Raw genomic sequence first — 11,542 nt, 5'->3', positions numbered from 1 at the left:
GAAGCCTAAGAGATTTAGGCTTTGACTCAGGAACGCACTGGAGTATATAGCCAAATATGATGCTGAGAGCAATTTCCTGGATCAGAGCAGTGAAAGGGAATGGATGATCGTTTGTTATTTTTGGTCTATTTTTATGTCAGAAGTGTTGTGTTAGGCACAGAATTACTGTCTTCTCCTTCTTATGTTGCAATTTAGTCTTGATAACTGCAACTTCTCAGTAACATTCCTGCCCAGTGACTCATAGCAGATGTAAGCCTCAACTCTACAGAATTTAATAGCAAAAACAATCGCAGCCTGGGAAGGGCTCTGGAATTCTTTGCGTTAGCTTAAGAAGATTTAACAACTTTCAGTTCTGTCCAGAGGGTAAAGGTAAACATTTTAGGTACCTGTGAGGGAAGAAGGAAGAATTTGGGGTAATTGCTATAGTTACGGTTTAAAAGTAATATGTTTTTGAAGGCCATGTAACTGGTGCAATGTTGCTAACAATGTATGAATGTTTTAGCAGGATCTAGCTATTTTGCTATGATATCTAGCTAGTTAATAAACCTCATATTCAAATCTGTAGTTTCTAAATTTAAAATAATGTATGGCTGTATGAACAAGGCTGCTTTTTAAGCCTACAAGTAGATCAAATCATGAATTATTGTCCATTTTTCAGATGAGGAAAATGGGGCAATTTTTGTAACACTACCTATTTAAAACAAAGCAAAACTTGTGCATGAGTTTAATCATTAAAACCAGTTTGAATTTTAAGAAAGCAAACAAAAATCTTTCAGGTCATTATCTGTCCTTTTGGCAGATTCTCTCCTATTATTATTGTATTTATTAGCAATGCAATTCTTATTGACACTGTACAAACAGAAATAGGCATCTGAATTCCATCTAGGTTGCCGTGTCCAGAATTCAAGAACAAGAGAACAGGCTGACCGTTCAAAATTTTCATAGCACAGAGTTTCTCTAATGTCATCAAATCTATTTAGTAACTTGTTATTGAAAGACTTGGAAAAACATCAAATTTAGGGGAAATTTGAACATAGGATTGATTGTCTGAGTAGCCTGTAAAGAAAGCCCAGGCACAGAGAAGGAAAAAATTACCTTTCTAGAATTTTTATTCCATAGCTTTGGAGAAATCTTTCTGCACAGCTGTGCAAGTGCATATTCCAGGGGTAATCTTTGAATAGTAAATGAGTAATCTCATATGGATAAAATTTCAAAGTTTCACAAGAGTTGCCCTTAAACTTCAATTTTATTAGAACAGAAAGTGATTCTTTTTTTCGGCTAACTGTTAAGGGCTTGTGCTTTCAACTTGAAAATATTACACTAAGGTTTTCTCACTCTGTCATGATGTGTCATAATTAATCCACATGTCTACTGTCTGAGATTAAGCTTTTCCTGGAAAGGGATCTCCCCTGCACAAATTTGTTTTTTTGTTTTCGTTAAACCAACACAGGTATTATAACAAAAGTCTTGGAAGTCTCTCAGCACTTATTAACTCTTTGGATTCACTAGCATCAGCAACACAAAAATATTTGGTAAGTTATGCAATTGTTTTCATCTGTGACATGGATTAAGATTTGTAAATTTTTTGCATTTTTTTTTGAGTGAGTGTCTTTATTGCATTGTGTGTGAATGTTTATCAGTGGCTGTATTCTCTCCCTACATTTTTAATTATTTTAATCTCCACATACATTTCTGGATAATGCATTTTAGATAGCTATATTACAACCAGGGTAAATATTTAAATGAGTGGAGAAATTAGTTTAAGAAACTGACTTTCAAAGCAGTCTTCCTAGAGCAAGATTTTAAGCTTCCCTTGAACAGAACTTTGGCTTTACATATTACCAGGGAGCATGGATGTACACTTTCAGAGAACTGTTACTAATACAACCTTTTCTGAAACTTTTTGTAGAAATGTGGAAAACTAAGTAAACAGTTACCCACATTAATTCTGAGACTGAACCTGTTGATTCAGTTAGTGTATGCAAAGCACTTTGAACATATATGGGGCTTGACCCTATTTACCACTTTTCTTATCACTGTAGGGTTGACCACTCAGTGAATCTCATGTGACTGCAACTGTGGGATCAGATAAACTACGGGAGTTTATATCTGCTGAGAAATTGGCTCAAACATACAAGGTACTGCCCCTTCCAGGATCAGCACTGTTCACTGTCCTCTACCTTGTCTGGGTCTCCCTGCTGGGCAGTGACAGAAGGAGAGAAACACCGTTAGGTCAGCCATTTCCTTTCAGAGCTTGAGTTTTCATGTCTCTTCCTAGCCTTCTTGACCTTTCTCCTTTTTTGGGAGGACAACAGCACAAAGATTTTGGTCCCCCCAACCCTTGTTCCTACTTCAGGTCCACTCTGTGTTTTTTTTCCTGTGTCCTCTCTGTTTCAGTGTCTTCCCTGTTTCTGACTGATGGCAGGTCTGCCAAATGGAGCTCTCAGTTGCTCCCTCTTTATACGCCTCTTAATTCTCTTACGATCATAGTGAGCTCATATTGTCAGTGACTACAGGATCAATAATCCATCTTGGGTTTACTGTCCAACTTCCTTTCTTAAAAATTAAATTCCAGGATTAAAATATCTTGAGCAATGTATTTAAATCATCACATCTAGAATTTTATTTATGAGACTATTCCTGTATTTCGATATGTCTTTTGAGCATATCTTAGTTCAGTGCTAAAGCTGATACATGCAAAGTTGTCTTCCAAGCGCAGCCCTTACGAAGTTCCCCACAACAGGAACATGCTTTAGAAAGAGGCATCCTTTAAATAGAAAGGTGACTTCATCTGAAGATGACAAACCAAACCAACTGCACACACTCTACACTCCTCAGCTCTTCGTTCCTTTTGTGCAGCTTGCTTATAGTAGCTCACACATGCTGTAAGGGATGTGATCTGCCTTGATTGTGCCTGATAGTCGTCTTTTTTTTTTTTTTTTTAGTAACATAAATTTCTCTGAATAGTACTCAAGATTTACTTGATAGTCTTTTTAAAAAAAATTAGAATACTGTTGTAAAGCTGTGCAACCCTTTTAAGATTGATTGCAGTATTCAGGCATTCACAGTCAGTGAAATCATGATAGAAAGTTTGAATATTAAGACTAATGTGATGGAGAACAGTGTGCTTTTATAATGAAAATAACAGAGAATGAAGCAGAACAGTTAAATATGAATCTTCCAGTGAAAAAAATATAGTCCCTTCTCTCTCAGAAAACATATTTAAGATATGCATGGAGTCAGGACAGCAATTAACAGAGATAGATCGTTTGCAGGCTGTCCAGATAGCTAACGTACTCTTTGGTCACTCCTCTCACAGACAGTGTCGTTGCAACAGATGGCAACAGCTGCTTTCAAAACAGTGGTGGCTGCAACAGCCATAATTACTGCTGTCATAAGGTGAAAGTGCATGTTTTATCATGGCAGAAATGTCTGAAATCTAAATTAATAACAGAATTCAATGCCAGGCAATTCTTGCAGATTCTGCGCCCCCCCCCCCCCCCCCCCCCCCCCCCCCCCTTTTTAAGCCTGAAATTCATAGGATTCACCACTTCAAACAGTAGCAGAACTTGTTGCATTGAATTATGGTAAAGTTTCTAATTCAAATGATATAATATTTATTTGGTTAGCATGAAAAACAACTTACAACTTAAAATTCAGAAATTTTATGGCATAGAAATAACTCAGCCCAAGATTTGCAGTTCACACTTTCTACTCAAGAAACATTTTATAGGTAATTTTTAATGGATTCCTTTGGAATCCTTAGAGATAGACATCAGCTTAGCATAGTGCTTTGCAGCTTAATGGTAGATGTTGCATGTGTCCAAAACGCTTAAAGAAACCTTCTGAGGTGTCTGTAAAATGAGTCAATGGGTACAGAGTACCCTCAACACCTTGTGTCTGCATCAGTCTAGTGCAAGAAGTGGTATAATGAGCTTTATACAGATATACTTGGGCCTCACAACTCTATGCTTTCAATATGATGCTTTCAAATCAGCAAAACTCAGAACTAAAAATAAAAAAAATGTTGCTTACTTAAATAAGATAACTGTAATTTAAAAAAGCATCCTAAGTATTTTATAGGTAGGTGTTGAAAACCTGAAATTTGGCTGGGCTGTAATTTGTACTCTTGCATGAGGTTTTCAGAGACTGGTGAAAATAAAGTTGGACTTGTCCAATTTTACAAGAACTTAAAAACATACTTCACATAAGCACCTTGCTTATCTTTGTACAGTAAAAAGCACAGTCTGCCAAAGTTCCACTGGTGTTTTATATTAAATCCTGTAGAAACATGTGTGGATATTTCCATAAAGTTGGTGTTTCAATAAGCACATGCTGACATTGAATTATTAATCTCTGTTATAGGTCTTATGCTTTGTCTAACCACAAATGTTTTAAAATGTAGTTAGCTGATTTAGTTTAATAAGTAGAAAAAGCAGAGTAGACATATTTTGGTTTAAACAGGCATTAGCATATGCTAAATGAAAATATTTTAAGTTAAAAAAAAAAACATTCCTCAGTTGATAGCTTGCAGCAGTTTAACTAATCAATTTAGAATTGGTTCATGTATAATCTATGTAAATATTTTAGTAATTGGAGGCCTTGGTTTCTCATCTGTGAGCTGAAAAGCACACATGTACCTTACAGAAAATTGTGAAGTTATATCAGCTAATGTTTGCAAGGCAGTGAGATGCAATGGTGATTGTTTTTGGCATATAAAATAATTTTCGTATGAAATAATGGGATTTAAAATGCTATGGGTCATACAGTACAAAGTATGCATAGCTATCAGTTGAAAGATGTCATCCTTGTCACCACTACAATAAAAGCTGATAACTAGTATGCATTTTTCCCCCAAAATTACCCTATAACAGTAAAGTTACCTCCATCTTCTCCTGGCACACAGAAGCTGCACAAATCTTCTTTAATTCAAGGACAACTAGCCCAATTCAGATTTTAATTACTTGAATATAACAGAGAGCTTTCTCCCAACTTTAAAGGGCCAAGAAGAAATATTGCCCTGCTTTTCAGAGCATTTTAAAATGCTATTTTGCTTTTATCTTGTTTCACAATAAAATGCGTGGGTTTGAATCTTAAATAGCTGTCCTAAAATACATGGAGAGCTCTGATACAAAGTGGCCTAAAAGGATAAATTCTGTTTTTACTGGGTTTTGGAGTTGTACTTGATCAGACTATTTTAGACATTTGTAATGAAGTCTAAATATACATTATATTTACAATATGTAAGAAAATAATTACAGGTTATAATAATAATTATTTCAAATAAAATTTAAGATGTCAGGTGTAAATATTTAATTTTAATGTCTAAGTTAACTAGTATTTCATTTGTTCCTCTACTTCACAGCTTCCAAAGAATGAAGATTTTGATAATGATTGATTTTGTCCTTGCAGCTAGCTTGATGGATGCCATTGGCAGCTCTGTAAGTTCTAGTAATTGAATTTGCCTATAGAGTTTCTTCTAAATATTTCATATGTTGTCCTCCATAGTGCTTACAATGTATCTCAGCTACATGGGATGGCAGAACCTTTGACATAAAAGATTAGAATGCAGAACAAGACTGAAAGACTGGGGAAATAACCTCAAATGATGTTCAGTGGGGTCAAGTTTCCAATAAGGAAAGAGGAAACAAATGCATCAATATACAATGGAAGATCAACGACTGGGCAATAGCACTGAAGAAAGAAATCCAGTCAGTTTGATGCTGGATCTGACATGAAATAGGAGGCGATAGAATATCTTTGCTAAAAAAGGTATCATATGATGCATTAACAAGCACATTGTACAGAAGGCACACAAAACAGTTATACTAACGTTCAGGGGTAATGCTAACTCAGAATAACACCTTTAGTTTTGAGCAGCATACTTACAGAGAGGCAAAACCCAGGAACTCCTAAAGCGGTGGATGCAGCAGTAGTATTTCTGGTCATTGGCACTCAGGATGAAGAATGTTTCTTCCTTTTCTACCTTGTCCACTTGCTATAAAACTTTTTCTCAAATAAGATCCACAGTTTCCTATTCTTAATTGTTCCCGTGTTACTATGTTATAATTCACACTCAGAAACAATGATCAAAGCTCCTTCACTTCTAGCTCCCAAAACCCTCTGCTATGTATTGTGCCTCTCCAACAAAAACTCTTAACACAATCACACTTACTCCACTGCTTAAAATACTTCTAACCTCACCAGTCCTGTACTGCCTGTCTTGGCTGTCCTTCCTAGTTTGATATTCAGGTCCTAACTAGCAGGGACCTGGGAGATTGAATTGTTGATTCATAATTGCCTAGGTGGAAGTGGTTGCTGAATTTACAACTAGGTGAGCGTCATTGTTTGTGGCTTACATTATCTTATGGAAGCCTTTTGTTCAGATAAGTAGCTCTATAGGGGCAGAATAGGAAGCACCTGCCTCTGTAATCACTTCTGCTCAGTGGAGAAAAGTATTACTAATTTTTATAGAAGCCTACTGAGAAAAAGGCATTACAATGAAATGCATTTGCTTTCTTTCGATTTTTCATTTGGAATATTATGGGCTTTAGCTGACCCTGTGACTAAAAACTGGGAACATTCTGAAATTTTTCTCTAAGTTTTCACATTTTAATCTTATTAAAACACTAATCTCAATAGAGATTTTTTTGGAGTTAATTTAAATTCTAAAAAGATAGGAAATAACACCTCAAGTAAAAATTTTGTACTTTTGTAGTTTTCATAAAGTATTCTGAGTCTAATTTATAGCATCAATTTTAATGGAAGGTCACTAGCTGCTAAATAATTCACACAATAATGAAATAAAGACTGTGAATGCACATTAATTGCAGCAGCTGGTTAAATATGGGAGCACATGTCCAAGAGCAGAGCTGTCAGCAGTTGTTAGATAATTGCTTCTCAATGTGTAGTACAAACAGTTGCTTCACTGAAACAGACAGAACAGGTTATGTTCAGTCTGGTTTCAGTCAGTGGGCACTACTGTCCACTGGAGACAGTAACAATCAAATTCACATTTTTTTGAGTATTTCAACATTGTAATAGTTTAACTTTGGTCTATATCTAACAAAAGGAATAGCAATATGTTGTAGCTGCTGACTCATATAACCCTAAGTTACATTTTGCTTCTATATTACTCTAGCTGTGCACTGGTTTAACTCCAATGATTTTAAAGGAGTTATCCTGTGAAAAAGTGTAGTAGTACATTAAAAGAACAGTCTGGTAACCTGCAGATCTAAAAGCCACATTGATCTACCCTGAAGTTACACGGTTAACTCGTGATTGTCCCATGGGAAAAATAGGTGTGAAATTCCAAATACGAGAATTGTGGTTTTGCTGACCAGCAGCAAAGCGTAATGGGATTTGTCTGGATTTGACAAAAAGAGACATCAGTGAGGAGGCTGGAGTCAGGGAGAGAAAGCGAAGTATCAGATACCAGTACTTTTCATATGTAGGTTACTTTCAAAACTCTCTTTCTGCTCAGTCATTTCTTTCTTATGGTGTAGTTATTCGGTATGGCTGGTGATTTCTTGATTGTGACTTACTATTTACCAGCACTGTGAGCTTAAATCCTTTTCATCAGGAAATTGCCATATGTAATGTAGATATATTACTGTTCACCCCATAATGAATGTGTTGTCTGTAAAGCAGATGAGAATCAGCTCAGTGTTAGTTTTTCATTTTCATGAATTAATTCACAATTTTTAAGTAAACAAAAAGAAAAGATCAATTTAAAATGCAAAGTTAAGAATAATAATATAGCCTGTTGCAGACTTGTGTATAATTTGATTCAAAGAAAAGGACCTTTTATGGTGGTATATGAAGTAGTGTCATACTGAATTTAGATACCAAGTTTTTCTAAGGTATGATAATATTTTTTGAGAAGTTCTGTACTTTTACTATATAATTTAATCACAGTAGGAGAATGGCTTTTAGCAGTATGAATAGGTGAATTGATAGATGCATTTTCACTACACCTGAAAGAAACACACTTAGCTGCCTGTAGCTGCCTCTCCCCCAACGCGCAGACTTGTGCTCTCTTCAGAACTGAAAGTAGGTCTTCGTGGCTCAGACCTTGCCATGTGTTAAAGAGACTACTCACCTGAAGTCTTGCCTATGAAATTGCAAGGGCCTGGCGACAAGGGCCACCATTTCCAGGATCACCCAGGTCTTTCATACTGTATTTTACCATGTTCTCCAAGGTTGTGAATGCTGAGTTAAGACTGATACAGGCTAACCTTCCCAATAAACAAATGCTGCAGTAAAACTGGTAAGTGTGGCATGGTGGCTTCTTTATCACTCTTAATATGATTAGGATTAATATTTGGTCTGACTGCTAACATGGTTTTTTTGACAGCTTTACTTCTATAGTTAGCATTAACTCATCAGGGTGAGCCTGCAAATATTTTTTTTAATTATTTATTCACTCTTTCTCAACCCAACTGTGCAGCTTTCTGGTTCTCCATAATTTTCTGTATGCACTCAGGACTAGTCTGAGAATTTGCAGAGACCTGTCAAGGAATCCTCTTCTGAATTTCCCAATTCAACTCAACTTTTGTGAAGGGTTTATATGAAGCTGCAGATACAAGTTGAGACAATCACCCTGGAAAGACTGCATAATAGTACATCCTTTCTTTGTAATATGCAACATGTCACACATTAACCAGTGCTTATGGTCAAGTAACATCCCTCTAAGCCACTGTGGCAAGTTTGTCTCTGTATGTGCATATATTTTAAGTATTTTCTTCTCTCGTTTCCTGCTAGAAGGAGGGTATGCTAGGGATCTCGTATAGCTATCAACAACTGAAAAAGATTTTCCAGGGAGTATTCTTAAATAAGATAGGACTCTAGGGATATTAGGTCATTGGCTGCTTTGTCTAATCTTCTAAAAATGTTAGTGTTTGGTAAACATGCCTCTTACTTTACAGCTCCTCCTTGTGGTTAAGCATCTTAATGGCTTCTCAGGACCTGGTAGCAAGCAGACAGTTGGAGTCAGCAGACACACCTGCTGTCAAAGCAGCCTGACATGGGCAGCCCAAACCCAAAGAGGCAGTTGAACCTTTTCCTCTCGAACAGGTCACTGACAAACTGCCCAGTCCTGCCACATGTATATTCCCCATTCTTCTATTCCACCATGTATATTAGATTGCAGTTAAGTATGAATTAAAGCAAGCATCTTATACGCTTCAGAAATACTTAAAGCAGAAGCCTATATTCAGGATTGTTCTGCAAGGTCTGATCATCAAATTTTTCAGTGTGACTAAATATTGCAGACAAATGGAACACGATGGCTAGGAACCATTTTACTGAACTCATGAACATAGATTCTTTTATCTTCAAGTATTCTCTTGAAATGTCTCTAGTTCATTTGTCTATTTGTTGAAAGTGAATTGTATCCTCTCTAGTGAAAAAGCAAAGGGGCCTGCAACACTTGTTTCTATCAGAAATAACAGGTCATAGTCATGACATGGTTTATATGGATGTTCCTTGACAGTAGCAGAAGTTCCTCTGCTTTTTAACTAGTACCACAAATTAATTATGAAAAAAATCTGCATGTAGTAGAGTCCCAAAATGCAGATTCTAATTAATACTGTTAGTTTAATTCACAAAGTTTATTCTTGGACTTGTGGTGAATGGTACTGCACGGAAGTCAGTCTAACCAGAACCATGTTTGTGCTGCACAGAAACTTACAGAATGGTATCAGCTTTTCAGATAGAAGAAAAAAAAATCACTGCAGCAAGAAAGTGACAAGAAATATTTTGGTGGCAGTGGTCATGGAAAATAGGTGAAGCCTGAGCCTGATACAAATGAAAGTATGTGGATGCCACTGGAAGTGCACCTCAGTATGCTACTTCAGATCTCTCTATAGTTCAGTGTGACAGGGCAATGTTCTAAGATATCAGCTCTTCCATATGAATGGCAAATGTTACAGGTCTACATCCTTAGCTCATGTAAATAATGTTGCCCTATGAATAAGGTTGCACCAATTTAGAGCTACTGCATATTTGCTCTTGCATATCAGATTTCCAAAAGGTTGCCCTCTGATTTTGCTTTTACAGTGCTAGTTGTGCTCTTGTGCAAGCACCATAGCTACTAAACTCTGTTTCCTCATATAAAATTGCAGACACAATTTTACTGATGCAAAACCTCATGTCACAGTTGTAACATGTATCATAAAACCCCAAAAGCTTTTTTCCCCATGTTGAAATCAAATTTGTTTAATATCTATTTGAAACTGTACAGGCTGTTTTAATTTAAGCTCCCTAGATTGGGTTCTGTTCACTTTGGCTATTTTACCGTAGTCATTAATCTAAAACCAATTATTTACTGCTCTGCGTACATTCAGCATGTCAGAATTTGGAACAGTTATTCCAGCTCTCTTGTCATGTATCTGTATTTGCACCAGGGTGAAATGAGTGCTAGGTATCACCATATCAGAATCACCACATTTCTTACCCACTCTGCATGGCAAAATTAAGTGTACAAGTCACAGCACAATATTGACTTTAAGTTTTTAACTTCTATTTTTCATGCATATTCGCAGCTTCTTAGGGACTATTTATTTTAGCATGCCAAAAATGAGCTTGAAACTTTACAATATTTATGTTGGCAATGTTAAGATTCTTATCATAAAAAGTGTGTAATCTAAAAGCATTTGAAAAATGCACAATGAAGTTGAAAGCGTATCAGTGTAGACTGTATTTCTTTAAAACTGTAGAATTTTAGAACCTTCATAATGTTAGTAGCAGGCCTCACTTGATAGTAAATCTCTGTACGTGGCAGGTGATAGAGAATAAGCAATCTTTATGATAGGGTCCGTACTATAGTCTTTTTCCCTGAAGTCTCCTCTGCATGTTTGCAGTGAGAGCTGGTAGTTATAGCCACTAAAGAGAAGGTCTCTTTGCAAAGCAGGTATATGTTTGGACACTCTGTAATATATGAAATAATTTTAAATAGAGGTAGCAATTGAGTTGGAAGTCAACATAGTGTCTGTAGGAAACTGTGACCAAAACATTTTATTCAAGTTAAATTTTATTTATGGTTTATTTGGTTGGGTTTTTGTGTCACATGTTAAACATGACAAAAAATTGTTGTTTTTTTTCCTCTCTAGGATCTACAGAACTGTTTTCAAGAGCAGATACGACTTCAGGGCCAGGTGAGGCTTCTGGAACATCGTGTGAAACAGCAGCAGTTAAAAATTATACAGCTTTTAGAGAAGAAAGAGATTCAGTACAGTGACAGAGGAGATGAAAACAGTGTCATTGACTTGGGAGGAAAAAGACAGTATTCAGGTTAGAAATGAAGCTATTCTTTTCACTTCCATTCATTGTAATGATAGCCAGAAGCTTTAGCACAATTGGGCCCATTGACTTATTGTTTTAAAAGCTCATAGAAAATTGTTTGTTTAAAACACAGTGTTCAGCTTTTACCTAGGCCTGCTGCCACAGGGAAAAATTGTTAATTTCACACGGTATAAATCAAATCAGGATTGAAGTGGTTTATTGATTTATTAATAGCACATAATTAAAAAACCATCAGTGA

At 36.2% G+C, this 11,542-nt stretch overlaps 1 protein-coding gene across 2 annotated transcripts in view; it reads left to right on the top strand.

Moving 5' to 3' along the window:
* Positions 1-315: 315 nt before the first annotated feature.
* The window catches only part of FGL1 (fibrinogen like 1), a 30,098-nt gene continuing 18,871 nt past the window's right edge, over positions 316-11,542 (top strand). For both annotated transcript variants that reach the window (XM_050895847.1, XM_050895846.1), the window contains exons 1-5: positions 316-369; positions 1,451-1,532; positions 2,043-2,138; positions 5,366-5,441; positions 11,112-11,292. In XM_050895847.1, the coding sequence (XP_050751804.1) occupies positions 5,376-5,441; positions 11,112-11,292 (247 nt within the window). In that variant the 5' untranslated portion in view covers positions 316-369; positions 1,451-1,532; positions 2,043-2,138; positions 5,366-5,375. The remainder of the gene's footprint in view (positions 370-1,450; positions 1,533-2,042; positions 2,139-5,365; positions 5,442-11,111; positions 11,293-11,542) is intronic.

The sequence above is a fragment of the Gymnogyps californianus genome, chromosome 4 (genome assembly GCF_018139145.2).
Source record: "Gymnogyps californianus isolate 813 chromosome 4, ASM1813914v2, whole genome shotgun sequence".
In the NCBI taxonomy this organism is placed as follows: domain Eukaryota; kingdom Metazoa; phylum Chordata; class Aves; order Accipitriformes; family Cathartidae; genus Gymnogyps; species Gymnogyps californianus.
Note: the sequence above shows the minus strand (reverse complement) of the source record. Positions and strands in the feature narration are given on the sequence as shown.